The following is a 20,840-nucleotide window of genomic DNA, read 5'->3' as shown; positions in this document are numbered from 1 at the left end:
GATTCAACAACAGCTCCAGAAAGGTTTAAGGCAGATGTTTGAAGTATGTATTTCTGCTGGTTTAGTTATGTGATCTCCACATGAAAATGTTCTACGTATAATATGTGTGCTTATTGTCTGCTCATATGGTATGTATGTCATATTTATAAACACATATATGTTACATGTGTGATGTATATTGGGACTACCAGTTTGTCATGCAGACTGCTGTAGGCAAACAATTGTTAGTTTATAGTATTGCATAACAGTGGAACCTCCATTATTCGCCAAAAAGGAGGGGACATCTTATAGGTAGTGGAAATCAATGAATAATCCAAATTCTGATCTTGTATGTATGGTGCAGCAATATCCCTAGACACAATGCAAATACAAACATTCAATATTCATGTAGTTGCTTTGACCAATAAAATATAAAATGCAAACAGCTAAAAAAGTTATGTAACAAGATGGCATTTCACACAATTGTCTGAACTGTGTAACATTCTGACAGTTAAGAAGAATATAGACCTTGGGTGTTCCACTGCAGTTACTATAGAAGCAGAGCAGGCTTCAGGGTTTAACTGTTGCTTTACTACTCACTGCACCACAGTGATTTTCATTTATCATCCCTGATACAGACATCACCTGCAGAAACTAGGAATAGCCAGAATTACCCATGTGGATATCGCACCTTGTGAGTGTCTTGCGCACTGTAAGGAGACCCAGACACCAGTGGTTGCAAAGCTAGAGGAAGGTAGGCTCAGACCATACATTTTCCGGTAATTTTCTCCTTTAATAATTCTTTTTGCTTCCTTTTCCCCATGAATTCTTCCTTTACGGTGAACAGGGTTTTCTTGGACAGGTATTTTGCTGCTCTGGGCTTTAACCATCAAGAAACACGCACTGGATGGAGAATGACACACAGTTTAGTTTACTTCAGCCCTGAGTCAGGAAGCTTTGTTTTCATAGAGCATTGTTACCAGTGGCCGGTGTGAAAACTGACCAATCTCATGACTGGAATTGGCAGATTCAAGTACCAGGCTGCCTAAGACTTCGAAATCTTATTTGCCATTAAATAGTTGGATATGTAGTAATTTCTTCAACACCTCTCTGGCTGTGTGCAGTGTCATTGATTCAGGACAAGGACATTTCCTGCTGTGCAATGAGCCTGGAGTAAATTGCATTCGAGGGGAGCGGTGGTCCCAACAACAGACCACAAGGGTGCGAGGGGGTCAGGTGGGTGGGGAGGGGGGCAACCCTGCCTTGACTGTTTCAGGGAGCCCCAGCTGGATTTCATTGCCAAGCTGCCATTGAGACTCCTGTCCCTTGAAGGGAGGAGATCCCGCCTCCAAGAGCTGCCAGCCAATCAGAGAGCCACAGGGAGCAGTGACCACTTGTTTGACAGCCCCCACAGCCGATGTCACCCTCGGTAGGAGGTAAGTGGGCTCAGGGTTGCTGGGGCCAGCCAGGATTCCTGCCCCAGCCAGATGGTTTGTTGGGGGGGGTGGTGAGGGCATGTGGGGAGCTGTAGCAGGGCAGCCAGACCCCTCCATACGCCACAGGTGCCCGGCCCACAAGAAGACCATCAGGGATCACAGAATCACAGTGTAGAAGGGGCCCTTCGGCCCATCGAGTCTGCACCGACACGTGAGAAACACCTGACTGACCTACCTAATCCCATTTACCAGCACTTGGCCCATAGCCTGGAATGTTATGAGGTGCCAAGTGCTCATCCAGGTGCTTGTTACCAGGCAGGTTCCCCATGCAGCAGAGAGTCCACCTGCTGCTAAAATACCGGGTGGCAACTGGAAGAGACCCTTACGGGTAACCTCTACGTGGGGGGACCACTGACAAAATGCTATGGGGGGTGGGGGGTGCTGCAATGGAAAGCCCACCCCCAAACCCCCCCCACTCACCCTTCTACCCTCTGTCTCATTGCTGCCAGCCCCATAATGTTCAGCCCTAGATGGGGCATTTACTTCCAGCCAAGCATGATATCGCCTCTGTCAGGCAACCAGGAGTCAGACTGTTTTTCTCATTCTAACAGTTCATACTGTAATGTGACCTGCTACAGTGACACAGAACAGACAGCACAGAAACAGGCCATTCAGCCCAACCAGCTCTCCACCCGAGCCTGCCCCCTCCTCCATCTTTCCTTATCTAAATCGAACATTGTAAAGCTCTATTCTGTTCTCCCTCATATATTTGTCTAGTTTCCCACTAAAAACATCTATAATATCCACTTCAGCCACTCCCTGTGGTAGGGAGTTCCACGTTCTCACCGCTCTCTGGGTGATGAAGCTTTTTCTGAGCTCCCTATTGGATTTATCAGTGACTATCTTACATTGATGGCCTCTGTTATAATGCATCTGCCAGAGGATTCGGAAACCTACAATCTGAACTGCTCAGTTCATGCGATGGCTGTAGTACATAAGCCATTGCTGAGAGTTTGACTTGCTGATCACTTCACCCTCGCTGAGCTTGAACAGTCTAGTGCCTGTGCTGAGGAGGCCCAACAAAATGTATCTTTACATTGCTGGATCCCCCCTTTTACAACCCCATTTCTGTTGCCATCTGGAATTTTCTAGCTGTAGCGTGGTGGGCCAGGACAGGGTGGGTCACAGACGCCTCCTTTAGCAACAAGGACCCTGCTCCCACTGGCGGGCAGGTGGGTATAGGTGCCCTTGGCTATTGAGAGCGACACCCACCCTATGTGACATGTGAAAACTGGCTAAATGTAAGTTGGTATCCTACCCGCAGTGACGCACATTCGGAATTATTTCAATATTTAAGTTTCTCTTAGTGCTGAAAATAGAATCACAGAATTGTTACAGCACAGTAGGAGGCCATTCAGCCCATTGCGCCTGCACCGGCTCTCAGAATGAGCAATTCACCTGGCACCATTCTCCCACCTTCCCCCAGTAACCCTCCACGCTCTTCATCTTCAGATAACATCTCATTCTAAAGACAGTCGCAATGCTTCAATTGACCCAGTCTCCACCACACTCTCCGACAGTGCATTCCAGATCCTAACCACTCGATTGACCCTGTCTCCACCACACTCTCAGGCAGCACATTACAGATCCTAACCACTCGATTGACCCTGTCTCCACCACACTCTCAGGCAGCACATTACAGATCCTAACGCCTCGATTGACCCTGTCTCCCCCACACTCTCAGACAGCGCATTCCAGATCCTAACCACTCGATTGACCCTGTCTCCCCCACACTCACAGACAGTGCATTCCAGATCCTAACTACTCGATTGACCCTGTCTCCCCACCACACCCTCAGACAGTGCATTCCAGACCCTAACCACTCGATTGACCCTGTCTCCACCACACTCTCAGACAGTGCGTTTCAGACCCTAACCACTCGATTGACCCTGTCTCCACCACACTCTCAGACAGTGCGTTTCAGACCCTAACCACTCGATTGACCCTGTCTCCACCACACTCTCAGACAATGCATTCCAGACCCTAAACACTCGATTGACCAAAGTCCCCACCACACCCTCAGACAGTGCATTCCAGACCCTAACCACTCGATTGACCCTGTCTCCACCACACTCTCAGGTTGTGCATTCCAGATCCTAACCACTCGATTGACCCTGTCTCCACCACACTCTCAGGCTGTGCATTCCAGATCCTAACCCACTCGATTGATCCTGTCTCCACCACACTCTCCAACAGTGCATTCCAGATCCTAACCACTCGATTGACCCTGTCTCCACCACACTCTCAGGCAGCACATTCCAGATCCTAACCACTCGATTGACCCTGTCTCCCCCACCCTCTCAGACAGTGCATTCCAGATCCTAACTACTCGATTGACCCTGTCTCCCCCACACCCTCAGACAGTGCATTCCAGACCCTAACCACTCGATTGACCCTGTCTCCACCACACTCTCAGACAATGCATTCCAGATCCTAACCACTCGATTGATCCTGTCTCCCCCACATTCTCAGACAGTGCATTCCAGATCCTAACCACTCGATTGACCCAAGTCCCCACCACACTTTCAGGCAGTGCATTCCAGATCCTAACCACTCGATTGACCCTGTCTCCCCCACACTGTCAGGCAGTGCATTCCAGATCCTAACCACTCGATTGACCCTGTCTCCACCACACTGTCAGGCAGTGCATTCCAGATCCTAACCACTCGATTGACCCTGTCTCCCCCACACTCTCAGACACTGCATTCCAGATCCTAACCACTTTCTGTGTAAAACCGTTTCTCCTTACATCACTTTTGCTTCTTTTACCAATTTGTTTAAAGCTGTGCCCTCTGGTTCTTGATCCTTCCACCAATGGGAAGAGTTTCTCCCTATCTGCTCTATCCAGACCCCTCATGATTTTGAACACCTCTCTCAAATCTCCTCTCAACCTTCTCCATGGAAAACAGTCTGAAAATCTCCAATCCAACCGTGTAACTGAAGTTCCTCCTCCCTGGAACCATTCTCGTGAATCTTTCCTGCACTCTCTCTGTAAAGACTTCACATCCTTCCTAAAGAGCGGTGCCCAGAACTGGACACAGTGCTCCAGCTGAGGACAAGCCAGTGACTTGCTGTGTTTATTTGTCCAAGTGAGGGAGATTAGTTCGCAAGCTGAAATGTGCTGCTACCTCAAGTATCATCAGAATAAGCCCAGTTTGCCAGTGCTCTCATGGACTTCCTAGCAATCAACTTAGTGGCAGCATTGGAACCTGCTAGTATATCACCCAACTGCCCTGTTACCCAGGAAATGGTGTATGGCATTCGGGTCTGATGAGTACAGAGAAAATAGACATCTTAAGTGGAAGGGAGAGTGTTCAAATGACTGTATAATTCTCTCTGCGCACCTTTCAGGTTAAGTTGTGTTTAACTTGTATTACCTTATCAATGGTATTTGGATAAAGATTTTAAGTATAAATGAATTGCATTGATTTCAGGGGGCAGGGATTACAAATACACATTCTAATATACCCGTGCCGTATAGGCTCAGTTTGTGTACATTTGTTGTGCATTGATTTGCTTTTTGATACCCCTACTTTCTGCAGCAGTAGAAGAAGCACCAGTTCCTGTAAAAGCATCGACTCCAGCAGACACTGAGACACCTGCAGAAACCCAGGAGGAGATTGAAGAAGAGGACCAAGGTATTTGCAGATATTTGCTCTAGACTAGCTTTTCAATGAACAAAGTTATTCAAGGAACACCCTCATTACATTTTCAACTGGAGTCGAAAAGGATACTCTGGTCTGCTGAATTAATTTTCAGTAACTATCAAATCCTCTCTGGTCTCAGGTGAGGTGCCAGAGGACTGGTAACGTTATTAATAAAGGGAAGAAGGGATAGACCAGGAAATTACAGGCCAGTCAGTCTAACCTCGGTGGTGGGGAAGTTACTAGAAAGAATTCTGAGGGACAGAACATATCTGCACTTCGATACACATGGATTAATCAGGGACAGTCAGCATGGATTTGTTAAGGGAAGGTCATGTTTGACAAATTTGGTGGAATATTTTTGAGGTGGTAACCAGGGATGTTGATGAGGGTAATGCATTTGATGTGGTCTACATGGACTTTAGCAAGGCTTTTGACAAGGTCCCTCATGGACTGGATCCATGGGATCCAAGGCAAAGTGGCAGGTTGGATCCAAAATTGGCTGAGAGGCAGGAAGCAGAGGGTGATGGTAGAGTGATGTTTCTGTGATTGGAAGTCTGTTTCCAGTGGAGTTCCACAGGGTTCAGTGCTGGGTCCCTTGCTGTTTGTGATGTACATAAATGATTTGGACTTAAATATAGGGGATATGATCAAGAAGTTTCCAGATGACATGAAAATTGGTCGGGTGGTAAATAATGAGGAGGATAGTCATAAACTGCAGGAGGATTTCAATGGACTGGTCAGGTGGGCAGAGCAGTGGCAAATGGAATTCAACACGGAAAAGTGTGAGGTAATGCACTTGGGGAGGGCTAACACAGCAAGAGATTACACTATGAATGGTAGGACCCTGGAAAGTACTGAAGATCAGAGGGATCTTGGTGTGTATATCCACAGATCCCTGAAGGTAGCAGGGCAGGGAGATAAGGTGGTTAAGAAGGTCTGTGGGATACTTGCCTTTATTAGCCGAGGCATAGAATACAGCAGCAGGGAGGTTATGCTGGGACTGTATAAAACGCTGGTGAGTCCACAGCTGGAGTACTGTGTGCAGTTCTGGTCACCACATTATAGGAAGGATGTGATTGCACTGGAGAGGGTGCAGAGGAGATTTCCCAGGATGTTCCCTGGGCTGGAGGGTCTGAGCTATGAGGAAAGATTGGATAGGCTGGGGTTGTTTTCCTTGGAGCAGCGAAGGTTGAGAGGGGACCTGATAGAGGTGGATAAGATTCTGAGGGGTATAGATAGGGAGCATAGGAAGGCACTTTTTCCATTAGTAGAGGGGTCAATAACCAGGGGGCATAGATTTAAGTTAAGATGTAGAAGGCTAAGAGGGTTTTTTTTAATTCATTCCTGGGATATGGGTGTCGCTGGTTGGGCCAGGATTTATTGCCCATCCCTAACTGCCCCTTGAGAAGGTGGTGGTGAGCTGCCTTCTTGTCCCGCTGCAGTCCATGTGGTGTAGGTACACCCACAGTGCTGTTAGGGAGGGAGTTCCAGGATTTTGACCCAGCGACAGTGAAGGAATGGTGATATATTTCCAAGTCAGGATGATGAGTGACTTGGAGGGGAACTTCCAGGTGGTAGCGTTCCCATGTGTCTGCTGCTCTTGTCCTTCTAGATGGTAGAGGTCATGGGTTTGGAAGGTGCTGTCAAAGGAGCTTTGGTGAGTCCTGCAGTCCATCTTGTCGAAGGAACACTGTGCTGCTACTGTGCATCGGTGGTGGAGGGAGTGAATGTTTGTGGATGTGGTGCCAATCAAGCAGCTGCTTTGTCCTGGATGGTGTTGAACTTCTTGAGTGTTGTGGGAGCTGCACTCATCCAGGCAAGTGGGGAGTATTCCATCACACTCCAGATTTGTGCCTTGTAGATGGTGGACAGGCTTTGGGGAGTCAGGAGGTGAGTTACTCACTGCAGGATTCCCAGCCTCTGACCTGCTCTTGTAGCCACAGTATTTATGCGGCTAGTCCAGTTCAGTTTCTGGTCAATGGTAACCCCTAGGATACTGATAGTACGGGATTCAGTGATGGTAATGCCATTGAATGTTAAGGGGAGATGATTAGATTCTCCCTTGTTGGAGATGGTCATTGCCTGACACTTGTGTGGCGTGAATGTTACTTGCCACTTGTCAGCCCAAGTCTGGATACTGTCCAGGTCTTGCTGCATTTGGACATGGACTGCTTCAGTATCTGAGGATTCGCGAATGGTGCTGAACATTGTGCAAACATCAGCGAACATCCCCACTTCTGACCTTATGATGGAGGGAAGATCATTGGTGAAGCAGCTGAAGATGGTTGGGCCAAGGACACTACCCTGAGGAACTCCTGCAGTGATGTCCTGGAGCTGAGATGACTGACCTCCAACAACCACAACCATCTTCCTTTGTGCTAGGTATCACTCTAACCACTGGAGAGTTTTCCCCCTGATTCCCATTGACTCCAGTTTTGCTGGGGCTCCTTGATGCCACACTCGGTCAAATGCTGCCTTGATGTCAAGGGCAGTCACTCTCACCTCACCTCAGGAGTTCAGCTCTTTTGTCCATGTTTGAGCCAAGGCTGTAATGAGGTCAGGAGCTGAGTGACCCTGGCAGAACTCAAACTGAGTGTCAGTGAGCAGGTTATTGCTAAGCAAGTGCTGCTTGATAGCACTGTTGATGACCCCTTCCATCACTTTACTGATGATGGAGAGTAGACTGATGGGGCGGTAATTGGCCGGGTTGGATTTGTGCTGCTTTTTGTGGACAGAACATACCTGGGCAATTTTCCACATAGCTGGGTAGATGCCAGTGTTGTAGCTGTACTGGAACAGCTTGGCTAGGGGCGCGGCAAGTTCTGGAGCACAAGTCTTCAGTACTATTGCTGGAATATTGTCAGGGCCCATAGCCTTTGCAGTATCCAGTGCCTTCAGCTGTTCCTTTATATCATGTGGAGTGAATCAAATTAGCTGAAGACTGGCATCTGTGATGCTGGGGACCTCTGGAGGAGGCCGAGATGGATCATTCACTTGGCACTTCTGGCTGAAGATTGTAGCAAATGCTTCAGCCTTATCTTTTACACTGATGTGCTGGGCTTCCCCATCATTGAGGATGGGGATATTTGTGGAGCCTCCTCCTCCAGTGAGTTGTTTAATTGTCCATCACCATTCTCGACTGGATGTGGCAGGACTGCAGAGCTTAGATCTGATCCATTGGTTGTGGAATTGCTTAGCTCTGTCTATCACTTGCTGCTTATGCTGTTTGGTATGCAGGTAGTCCTGTGTTGTAGCTTCACCAGGTTAACACCTCATCTTTAGGTGTGCCTGGTGCTGCTCCTGACATGCCCTCCTGCACTCTTCATTGAACCAGGGTGGATCCCCTGGCTTGATGGTAATGGAAGAGTGGGGGTTATGCCGGGCCATGAGGTTACAGATTGTGTTCAAGTACAATTCTGCTGCTGCTGGTGGCCCACAGCACCTCATGGATGCCCAGTCTTGAGTTGCTAGATCTGTTCTGAATCTATCCCATTTAGCATGGTGGTAGTGCCACACAACACGATGGAGGGTATCCTCAATGTGAAGGTGGGACTGTGTCTCCACAATGACTGTGCGGTGGTCACTCCTACCGATACTGTCATGGACAGATGTATCTGTGACAGGCAGGTTGGTGAGGATGAGATCAAGCATGATTTTCCTTCTTGGTTCCCTCACCACCAGCTGCAGACCCAGTCTAGCAGCTATGTCCTTTAGGACTTGGCCAGCTCGGTCTGTAGTGGTGTTACCGAGCCACTCTTAGTGATGGACATTGAAGTCCCCCACCCAGAGTACATTCTGCACCCTTGTCACCCTCAGTGCTTCCTCCAAGTGGTGTTCAACATGGAGGGGCACTGATTCATCAGCTGAGGGAGGGTGGTACATGGTAATCAGTAGGGGTTTCCTTGTCCATGTTTGACCTGATGCCATGAGACTTCATGGGGTCCAGAGTTGATGTTGAGGACTCCCAGGGCAACTCCCTCCTGACTATACCACTGTGCTGCCTCCTCTGCTGTGTCTGTCCTGTCGGTGGGACAGGACATACCCAGGGATGGTGATGGTGGTGTCTGGGACATTGTCTGTAACGTATGATTCTGTGAGGTTGATTATATCAGGCTGTTGTTTGATTAGTCTGTGAGACAGCTCTCCCACTTTTGGCACAAGCCCCCAGATGTTAGTAAGGAGGACTTTGCGGGGTCGACAGGGCTGAGTTTGCTGTTGTTAATTCTGGTGCCTAGGTGGATGCCAGGTGGTCTGTCCGGTTTTATCCCTTATAGGCTTTGTAGCGGTTTGATAGAACTGAGTTACCTGGAAAAACTCAGCAGGTCTGGCAGCATCGGCGGAGAAGAATCTTCTCCGCCGATGCTGCCAGACCTGCTGAGTTTTTCCAGGTAATTCTGTTTTTGTTTTGGATTTCCAGCATCCGCAGTTTTTTTGTTTTTATGATAGAACTGAGTGTCTGGCTCGGCCATTTCAGAGTTAACCACATTGCTGTGGATCTGGAGTCACATGTAGGCCAGACCAGGTAAGGACAGCAGATTTCCTTCCCTAAAGGACATTAGTGAACCAAATGGGTTTTTACAACAATCGACAATGGTTTCATGGTCATCATTAGACTTTTAATTCCAGATTTTTATTGAATTCAAATTCCATCATCTGCCCTGGTGGGATTCGAACCCTGGTTTCCTGGGTCTCTGGATCACTAGGTCCAGCGACAATACCAGTATGCCATCGCCTCTAAGATAATTTCTCTGAGGAGAAATCTAACTGCCTGAAAGGGTGGTTGAGTCAGAAACTCTCTGAACATTTAGGAAGTATTTAGATATTCAGTTGCATTGCCGTAGCCTCCAGGGCTATGGGCCAAGTGCTGGAAAATGGGATTAACGTAGCCAGATCTTTGTTGACTGGCAGGGACACGATGGGCTGAATGGCCTCCTCCTGTGCTCTCAGCGTGTCTGAGAATTGTGGGTGATGCTCTGTGTGAGTCAAGAGCACGTGAAAGTCTCCAGCATGAGAAACATCTGTTACCTGTGACTGTGAAACACAGTCCAGGAGATTTGAATTCAGGGAAACAACATCTTGCATCAAAGCATTTTACATTCCCCTCACTTAATTCCTAGGATACTTGTACAGATATATATACAAGAACCTGTCAGCAAACAGGAGTTATTGGTACCAACAGAAGCCGAGACTGAAACTTCTGACAGCAGTTCATTCAAATCTACGTATGAGATTGTTACCAATGAACAGTTTGAAAAGTGTTTGATGCCTGTTAAAATTCTTCAGTTGAATTAATTATTTCTTTTTGTACTTGCTCTGGGTTAGTGGAGTGTGGTATAAAATTCCTGTGCCAGAATCTTGGATGGGGCCTGTTAGATTTCCTTCCTAAGATGCATTTAAACTTGTTATGGGTTTGATTCTTTCTGTTTGAGGTTGGAACATGTTAGCAGACTCTCTGTTTATTTTGTGAAGTTAGTAATGTTGACTCATTCAGTATAGAAGGCCTTATTCAGAGGCATTTTATATCTACCGTTCCATCGCTTTGGCACAATTCCAATTCCAAAGATTTTTGCGAAGATATGGTTAGTGCCTCTCTGCGCTCTAACTCTCCCAGTATGCTGGGATGGGCATCAATGGGGCCTGGTGACTTGTGCATAGTTTGTCCCGTTAACTATTGCAGTTTCCTTTTGAATATTTGTCTCCTGTTGTGATTCCTTCACATCCTCTTTAGGTGTTGCTTTCGCCCTGCTGTCTTCATCTTTACTTATCATCTTTGTTCTAACCTTGCCCATCATTCTTGGAACCCCAGCCTTTAATATATCCCCTTTTCTCCTAGTACCTGTAATCTTCCATTTACTTACTTGTCCTGCCTCATCACTTGGAGTTAGTTCCAGAAATTCTCTCTTCCTTATTGGAACTGCAACATACTCATTAGAAAATGTGTTGGTCTTGAATTGATGTTGCTGTGGAGTGGGAATACAATGAGGAAAAGAGGGGACAATGGTTAGAGGATCACCCTTGGGCAGCAGTGTGGAGGAGGATGATTGTACTATAGGCAGACACATTTGGGTATGTATGAACAGGCTATGTATACTGAAGGTAATCATGCAAACCATAGCAGGGTCCTGAAAGCGTTAAGAGCATGGTGTTTATTTCTGCTGTCTACCGCAGACCCAGGAGCTGATATTCTGATTCTTTGTGTTGTCTTTAACTCTTGTTGTCAGCATGGGCCAGCTCAGTGTGCCAGGGAAGGTGTTTGACAGAGGCCTCAGAATGGCAATGAGAAAGAAACATAGTCACTAATATTCAAAAAAAAAAGCTCTTCCATAGACATCTCAGCTCAACTATGATGCAAAATTTCTTTCCAGCACCTCGGCATTGTCTGACGGAGGAGGAGAAAGAGAGCATTCTTCACTCAGAGGGATTTTTATCCTTCTTTGATCAGACCTCTAAGATGATTGAGCAAGCACTGACTGAACATGCTGACATCTTCTTCGACTACAGTGGGCGCAACTTAGACGACAAAGAAGGGTGGGTAATGTCTTCCTTTCTTCTTATTTATTATTTTATTTTATGCTGCTTTCTAACAGACTTGTCTGTGGACTGCACTGTGATTTAAACCTGCAGTGAACTAGCTGTATTGCTGTGTATTTGTCATACATTATAAAATGCCCCCACAGAGAGGTTCAAGCGGGAGCCAAGTTGTCACTGAACAGGCAGTTTTACGATGAAAATTGGTCAAAGGATCGTGTTGTTACCTGTCTGGACTGGTCACAACAGGTGAGTCAGGCAAAGATGGAAATGGAAAACTGTACTCATGAAGAAATAGCTTCTTAAAATGTTGATCATGCTCTTGGGACCCTGAGTTTCACTTTTTAAATCTATTTAAAGCTGCCCTATGCTACACGTAGGTTGTAACAGTTGGCAGAGCTCTGCAGCTGATCTTATTGAGGGCAAGTCCCCACAGTTGCCAGTTAGTTGAGACATGTAGATATCGTTGGTGGCATCTTGGTGGGCTGCCTTTGAAGAACCATTCACCTACAACCTGCAGGCTAGTCTTCACCTTGGACATCAAGCCTTCGTTGGGTAATTGAAGCCTCCACAGACAATATTAATATGCTTTTGCCAGAGCGATGTTTGTAGCTGTGAAGATGAGACTGCCGCTGGGTGAGTGCACACTTTCCCTGGTGTTATCTGATTTGGCTGATTTCCTTCTGTCAATCACCCTCCTCTTCAAAAAAGCAGAGATCCAGTGAGTCTCAAGGGTCAGCCCACTGTGGTCCAAAGATATCTGCAGGAGAGGAGAGAAAACTGCCCGAATAAAAGTGGCAGATGAATGCCTAAGCGATAAGAGAAAACAAACCGTTTGTAAATAACCTTTTAACGTGAGCAATGAGCCTCTTCCTGGGTTCTTTGAAGCTGAATGCAAAAGTCAGTGTAATGCTTGGGAAACATGATGGCACCATTTCCTTGAGGGAGAATATGGACAAACATTGCTGTCCTGCATAGGTAAACATTAGGAAATTGTGTGTGAGGTGTTTCTCTCCCCCGCCCCTCCAATTTATATCTTACTGAAGCTCCCAGTTCTCCTGTCCCCGGAAATGTGCACATTCAAGGCTGTGGGCCAAGTGCTGGTAAATGGGATTAGGGAGGTAGGTCAGGTGTTTCTCACACATTGGTGCAGACTCGATGGGCCGAAGGACCTCTTCTGCACTGTGTGATTCTGTGAATATGCAAAGTGGTGCAGTGGATTTCCGCTCACTTTCCTATCTAGTTCACCCATCATACCAGTGATCCAAATCCAATCCAAAGAGATTGACTGCTTTGTGAGCTATTTGAAAGTCAGTCCTAAGCTGGGCTGTGGGAATTGAGGGCAGTTGATCTTTCAAATGATAGTATAATGAGGGAGTGCTGTATCTTGTATTAACTCCTCTGAGTTACCTGATTTGTTTCTTTCCTTCATCACTATTTCTTCAAATAGTATCCAGAACTACTGGTTGCTTCTTATACTAATAATGAAGATGCTTTGAACGAGCCTGATGGTGTGACTCTTGTATGGAATATGAAGTTTAAGAAAACCACTCCAGAGTATATCTTTCACTGCCAGGTATTGTAGATTGTATTGAAACTATTTTACATATATTCAGTTTATAGATTACAGTTCTTCCTAACCACTTGCTAAATTTGGGAATCATGCATAATCTATCTATCTTGGCAGGATACCAGAACATTGTATTTTGTATATTTAACACATTTGAGTGGTCTAATTTTACTCTCCGCTATTTAGCTTTATGCATCACAGGAAGTGTGCTGTTAATGATATTTATATGAAATTGAATTATAGGAAGCTGGAACTCACTGCCTGAAAAGGTGCTAGAGGCAGAAACACTCACCACATTTAAGAAGTACTTGGATGATTACTTGAAGGGCTGTGATCTGCAAGGCCAAGGGCCCAGTGCTGGAAAATGGGGTTAGGCGGGATAGCTTTTTGTCAAGATCAGATGGCCTTCTTCAGTGTCGTACATTTCCTGAGCCTTATTTAGTGTGCACATGTGAAGTTGCTGCTACGCACACACTCAAAATCAAACGTTTTCCCTTTTGTATTGTACTTCCACATGAAAATGTTTTGAAAGTGAGCAGGTGACTTGCCAAGTCTAGAGTGCAGTTGCCATATTTTCTGTTAATTATGCACAAATCTGTTGTTTCACTGCCTCTTTAGTCCCAAAGTTGTGTAAAGAAAGGCTTAACAATAAATGAGACTTGCACACCTGTCTCTTGCATGCTTTGACACAAACTGGCCCAGGTAGTTCATTAAGGCATCTAACTCTTATCCAGACATGGAAAGAATAGGGCAGGGTTGCATCTGGACAGAAAATCGTGTTGTCTATACGTTTGAATGGCTTTTATTGACTCATTGCTGTGTGTGGTTCAAATTGGCCTCCTTGAGCTGCACAGTTCTATGGAGAGAAAGTCTTACATTTGTATAGCACCTTTCATGACTGCGAGATATCCCATAGCGTTTTACAGCCAGTGAAGTACTTTCATAGTGTTGTCACTGTTGTAGTGTCAGAATTTTGGCGGACGATCTGCGCACAGCAAGCTCCCACTAACAACAGTGAGGTAATGATCAAATCATCTGTTTTTGTGATGGTGGTTGAGAGATAAACATCAGTCAAGACACCAGGGGAACCTCACCTGCTCTTCAGATAGTGCCATGGGATCTTTTATGTCTACTTGAGGGCAGGTGGGGCCTGGGTTTAATGTCTCATCTGACAGATGCTGACAGTTTAAAACTGGAGTTTAAACATGGAGTATAAAGACGGAATATTAATGAAAGCAGCTCATCTTTTCTGATTTCTATTTTTAGTTATGAGAAGGTGTAATTGTATTTACGTGTTCTCTTTTCCAGTCAAAAGTCATGTCTGCCTGCTTTGCACAGTTTCACCCAAATCTCATGGTGGGTGGAACGTATTCCGGTCAGATTGTCCTTTGGGATAACCGCAGTAACAAGAAGACACCTGTCCAGCGGACTCCACTATCTGCTGCAGCTCACACAGTGAGAATAATCCACTTATTAGCACATGCTGCAAATATATTTCCATCTAAACCTTTCATCACATCACATGGATCCAAGATATGAATCAGACAGCCAGTATTTTGTAAACACAGTTAATGGGGGATAAAATTATCCTGAGAAAGAGATTGGAGTAAACGTTTGTTTTTCCCAGAATTTTACAGTGATAACTCAGTCTGACTGTTCTCTGTATTACAGCACCCTGTGTACTGTGTGAATGTTGTCGGTACTCAAAATGCTCATAACCTAGTCAGTGTTTCCACTGATGGAAAACTGTGTACCTGGAGCCTGGACATGCTCTCTCAGCCACAGGTAAGAAACATGGATTTTTCCTTACCATGCTTTGCTCCTTGCACAGATAATTGTTCCAGAAAGGGGGGCTAGTATTATATTTCGAAAACAGCTTGCTCTGACCAAGTCTAAGTCTTGCACTGACTATAGCCTTTAACTATAGTAAAACATCCCATGGCATTTTTTAAGGATGATGGGTCAAGAGCAGGAGAAGGTTAATGGAGGTGACTGATGGTGTGGTTGAAGGGGTGACTTGAAAGTCATAAGACGTAGGAGCAGAAGTTGGCTATTCGGCCCATCGAGTCTGCTCTGCCATTCAATGAGATCATGGCTGATCTGATAATCCTCAACTTCACTTTCCTGCCTTTTCCCCATAGCCCTTGATTCCCTAATGACCCAGCCTCTACAACCTCCTGCGGTAAAGAATTCCACTGACTCACTACCCTCTGAGAGAAGAAATTCCTCCTCATCTCTGTCTTAAATGGGCGCTCACTTAACCTGTCTGTATCCCTCTGTAGACTCTTTGTGTCACCCTCACCACTTGCCTTCCCACCTATTTTTGTGTCATCCGCAAACTTGGCGATAGAACATTCACTTCCCTCGTCCAAGTCATTAATATAAATTGTAAATAACTGTGGCCCCAGCACTGATCCCTGTGGCACTCCACTAGTTACAGGTTTCCATCCTGAAAATGCCCCCCTTATCCCAACTCCCTGTCTTCTATTAGTTAGCCAATCCTCTATCCATGCTAATATACCACCCCCAACACCATGGGCTCTTATCTTATTAAGTAGCCTTATGTGTGGTACCTTATCAAACGCCTTTTGGAAATCCAAATATATTACATCTACTGGTTCCCCTTTATCGATCCTGCTTGTTACCTCCTCAAACAATTCTAATAAATTTGTCAGACATGATTACCCTTCATGAAACCATGCTGACTCTGCTTGATTCGATTATGCATTTCTAAATGCTCTGCTATTACATCCTTTATAATAGACTCAAACATTTTCCCAATTATGGATGTTAAACTAACTGGCCTGTAGATACTTGCTTTTTGTCTCCCTCCCTTTTTGAATAAGGGTGTTACATTGGCAGTTTTCCAATCCTCTGGGACTTTTCCAGAATCTAAGGATTCTTGGAAGATTACTACCAGTGTATCCATTATCTCTGCACCTATTTCCTTTAATACCCTAGGATGTAACCCATCAGGTCCTGGGGACTTATCAGCCTTTAGCCCCTAGTATTTTTTCTCCAGTGATGGTTATTGTATTTATTTCCTCCTGGCCTTTTGCCCCGTGATTATTTAGTATTTTTGAAATGCTATTAGTGTCTTCTACCGTGAAGACTGGTGCAAAATATTTATTCAGCTCCTCTGCCATTTCCTGGTTCCCCATTATTCTTTCCCTAGCCTCATTCTCTAAGGGGCCTATGTTCACTTTGGCCTCTCTCTTTTTATATATTTAAAGAAGCTCGTACTGTCCATTTTTATATTACTTTGCTAGTTTACCCTCAAAGTTTATTTTCTCCCTCTTTATTATTTTTTTGGTCATCTTTTGTTGGCTTTTAAAGCTTTCCCAATCCTCTGGCTTACCACTAATCTTTGCCACATTGTATGTTTTTTCTTTCAATGTGATACTATCCCAAACTTCCTGGGTTAACCATGGTTGGTTTATCTCCTTCCTAGAATCCTTCTTCCTCACTGGGATATATCTTTGTTGTGAGTCATGAACTATTTTCTTAAACATTTGCCATTGTTCATCAACTGTCTTTTCTGCTAAACTCCTTTCCCAGTCCACTCCAGCCAACTTTGCCCTTAATTCCTCTGTAAGTACCCTTCTTTAAGTTTATCTCAGTTGTTTCCGAACTAAGTTTCTCACTCGAACTGAATGCTAAATTCTACCATGTTATGGTCACTGTTTCCTAAGGGATCTTTTACTCTGAGATCATTTATTAAACCTGCCTCATTACACATTATCAGATCTAAAATAGCCTTGGTTGGATCCACAGCATATTGTTCTGGGAAGCTGTCCCGAACTCTTGCTCGTGGCTACCTCTGCAATTTGACTTTCCCAATCTACGTGAATCACAGAATCACACAGTGCAGAAGGGGCCCTTCGGCCCATCGAGTCTGCGCCGACACGTGAGAAACACCTGACCTACCTACCTACTCCCATTTACCAGCACTTGGCCCATAGCCTTGAATGTTATGAGGTGCCAAGTGCTCATCCAGGTACTTTTTAAAGGATGTGAGGCAACCCGTCTCCACCACCCTCCCAGGCAGCGCATTCCAGACCCTCACCACCCTCTGGGTAAAAAAGTTTTTCCTCACATCCCCCCTAAACCTCCTGCCCCTCACCTTGAACTTATGTCCCCTTGTGACTGACCCTTCAACTAAGGGGAACAGCTGCTCCCTATCCACCCTGTCTATGCCCCTCATAATCTTGTACACCTCGATCAGGTCGCCCCACAGTCTTCTCTGCTCCAATGAAAACAACCCAAGTCTATCCAACCTCTCTTCATAACTTAAATGTTTCATCCCAGGCAACGTCCTGGTGAATCTCCTCTGCACCCTCTCCAGTGCAATCACATCCTTCCTATAATGTGGTGACCAGAACTGCACACAGTACTCCAGCTGTGGCCTCACCAAGGTTCTATACAACTCCAACATGACCTCCCTACTTTTGTCATCTATGCCTCGATTGATAAAGGCAAGTGTCCCAAATGCCTTTTTCACCACCCCACTAACATGCCCCTCCGCCTTCAGAGATCTATGGACACACACGCCAAGGTCCCTTTGTTCCTCAGAACTTCCTAGTGTCATGCCGTTCATTAAATATTTCCTTGTCAAATTACTCCTTCCAAAGGAAGATTAATATCACCCATGATTAATGTACTGCCTGTTTTACATGCCCTCATTATCTCTGATTTATTCTCTGTCCTACAGTATAGCTACTGTTAGGGGGGCCTATAGACGACTCCCACCAGTGTCTTCTTCCCCTTGTTATTTCTTACCTCCACCCATATGGATTCTACATCTTCTGTTCCAAGATCATTTCTTGCTATCGTACATATTCCACCTTGTACTAACAAAGCTACCCCACCACCCTTTCCTTCCTGCCTGTCCTTTCAAAAAGTCACATACCCTGAATATTTAGTTCCCAGCTTTGTTCTCCTTGTAACCATGTCTCCGTAATGGCTATAAGATCATACCTATGAACGTCTGTGTGCCGTTAATTCATTTGTTTTGTTCTGAATACTACATGCACTTAAGTAAAGAGCCATTAATTTTGCCTTTTTACCATTTTTCCCCCTTTGACCCTATTTGCTGCTGTTTTTAATGTTTGTGCACTCTGTCCCTTCTTGCCACACTCTGGGTATCATTGCCTAAATAGCTGTCCTAGAATGCTGCCATAGCCTTTTGTTTTGTAAGCGTATGTATCCCCTTTCCAGAACCCTCCCCTTGCCTCTATTTAGTTTGAAGCCCTAGTTATTTGGATCACCAGGACACTGGTCCCATCACGGTTCAAGTGAAGCCTGTCTCACCGGAACAGCTCCCTCCTACCCCAGTACTGGTGCCAGTGCCCCATGAATTGAAACCCATTCCTCCCACACCAATCTTTGAACCATGCATTTAATTTCTTGACTTTATTTACCATATGCCAGTTTGCCCATGGATCAGGTAGTAATCCTGAGATTATTACCTTGGAGGTTCTGCCTTTTAATTTAGCTCCTAAATGTTCAAATTATTTCAGCAGAACCTCCTTTCTTGTCTTATCAATGTCATTAGTATCAATGTGGACGACGACAACTGGATCCCTCCTCTCCCACTTCAAGTCCCTCTCCAGCCTGAGGAGATGCCCTTAATCCTGGAGGGTGGAGAAAGGTGGAGCAAGGTAGAGGGATTTAAGGAAGCGAATTCCAGATTACAGCTTTGAAGGCCGATGGCTGTGCCACACATTGGGGTGGGGAATGTAGGGAGTTGGGGTGGGGAAGGGACAGGAGAGATGCTTAGTAGAGTCAGGAAGTGATGGTACACACTGTGACGTTGGGATGGAGGAAATTGCTAAGGTGGATGAGGAAGGGCTAAGAAAGGATTTTTGAACCAGAATGAGGATTTTTGAACTTAATGTACTTGGTGAGTGACACTGAGGAGAGGTTGGTTACAACAAGTGTGATTGGTAAGCATGATGGAGGATATGATCGGTGGAGTTCTGGGCAAGTTGGAGTTTGGGTAGGGGTGGAGCTTGGGAGATCGGTGAGTGTTGGGGAAGTTGAGCCTAGAAAAGACAAAGATTGGATGAAACTTTCAGAAGTGGTAAAAGTGAGACAGAGATGAAGACAGGCAGTATTACAGCGATGAAAATAGGTGATCTTGGGTATGGCAGCCGCACATTTGGTCTTGTCAATGCTGAGCTTGAGAAAGTTCTGTCTCCTTTAACAGGAGCCTTGACACTATTTTGAGACATCTCTTGCATATCTGGGGCACCAGATAATGTACATTGATATATTATCTATTTGTGAAATCGCGTGTTATTGGTGACTTTTTTTTTTACAGGACAGTATTGAGCTGGTACACAAGCAATCGAAGGCAGTTGCTGTAACCTCCATGTCCTTTCCACTGGGGGACATCAATAACTTTGTTGTGGGCAGTGAAGAAGGCTCTGTGTACACAGCATGTCGCCTTGGCAGGTACAATAAATGCACTTGTGGAGAAAATTGACTATATGAATAATTCTGTCAGATGTCGAAGTCCCATCACTTTTCTGTGATCAGATAAGCTTGTCGACATTTTTTAATTTATTCACGGGATGTGGGTGTCGCTGGCTGGGCCAGCATTTATTGCCCATCCCTAATTGCCCCTTGAGAAGGTGGTGGTGAGATGCCTTCTTGAACTGCTGCAGTCCATGTGGTGTAGGTACACCCACAGTGCTGTTAGGGAGGGAGTTCCAGGATTTTGACCCAGCGACAGTGAAGGAATGGTGATATATTTCCAAGTCAGGATGGTGAGTGGCTTGGAGGGGAACTTCCAGTTGGTGGTGTTCTCATGTGTCTGCTGCCCTTGTCCTTCTAGATGATAGAGGTCGTGGTTTTGGAAGGTGTTGTCGAATGAGCTTTGCTGAGTTCCTACAGTGCATCTTGTAGATGGTACACACTGCTGCTACTGTGCATCGGTGGTGGAGGGAGTGAATGTTGAAGGTGGTGGATGGGGTGCTAGACGTTAGTTATGAGGACCTTTCAGGGTTGACAAGGCTGGATTTGCCGTTGTTGTTTCCGGTGCTGAGGTCAGTTGGGTTTCATTACTTTTTTGACTATTTAGCAGTTTGATACAAGTGAGTGTCTTGCTCCACCATTTCAGAGAGCATTTAAGACTCAGCCACTTTGATGTGGGTGTGAAGTCACATGTAGGCCAGACCAGGTAAAGGACCTCACTGCCACTAAATTACCAGATTGCCGATCTGACGTGCAGTGCTGAATGAGCAGATATTTCCTACAATTAAAGATGGGGAAGACTGGTCTTTGGTCCCCTCTCCAAACTCCGTTCCCGAGATACCAACTCCAGCCCACTTCCTGGCAACTGTCTGAGGCTGAACCGGACTGTGGGCCACACAGAAACAAAATCCGCCGGGTACTGAAAAAAAACCAGAAAATGCTTTAAGTAGTTGGTAGCATTGGCAGCCTCTGTGGAGAGAAACTGAGTTAATGCTTCAAGTTGGTGACCTTTCACCAAAACTGTTTGATTCTTGGTATAATTTTTGATGCTGAGAGGAGCTTCTGACCATTTACCTGTGCCATCGCTAAGACTGCCTATATCCACCGAAAGAATCATAGTGTGGTAACAGCACAGAAGGAAGT

The 20,840-nt window shown here is 45.6% G+C and overlaps 1 protein-coding gene across 1 annotated transcript in view; it reads left to right on the top strand.

Annotated features, from left to right (window-relative positions):
• LOC121275081 (cytoplasmic dynein 1 intermediate chain 2-like) overlaps window positions 1-20,840 on the top strand; it is a gene marked incomplete at its 3' end in the record, with an annotated part of 161,157 nt that overhangs the window by 135,415 nt on the left and 4,902 nt on the right. Inside the window, exons 5-12 of the mRNA XM_041182488.1 lie at window positions 618-733; window positions 5,018-5,113; window positions 11,488-11,650; window positions 11,800-11,899; window positions 13,101-13,226; window positions 14,529-14,675; window positions 14,892-15,005; window positions 19,543-19,676. Of these exons, the coding sequence (XP_041038422.1) occupies window positions 618-733; window positions 5,018-5,113; window positions 11,488-11,650; window positions 11,800-11,899; window positions 13,101-13,226; window positions 14,529-14,675; window positions 14,892-15,005; window positions 19,543-19,676 (996 nt within the window). The remainder of the gene's footprint in view (window positions 1-617; window positions 734-5,017; window positions 5,114-11,487; window positions 11,651-11,799; window positions 11,900-13,100; window positions 13,227-14,528; window positions 14,676-14,891; window positions 15,006-19,542; window positions 19,677-20,840) is intronic.

This window comes from Carcharodon carcharias (assembly GCF_017639515.1).
Source record: "Carcharodon carcharias isolate sCarCar2 chromosome X unlocalized genomic scaffold, sCarCar2.pri SUPER_X_unloc_16, whole genome shotgun sequence".
NCBI lineage: Eukaryota > Metazoa > Chordata > Chondrichthyes > Lamniformes > Lamnidae > Carcharodon > Carcharodon carcharias.
The sequence above is the reverse complement of the archived record's forward strand: the minus strand, read 5'-3'. Positions and strand labels throughout refer to the sequence as shown.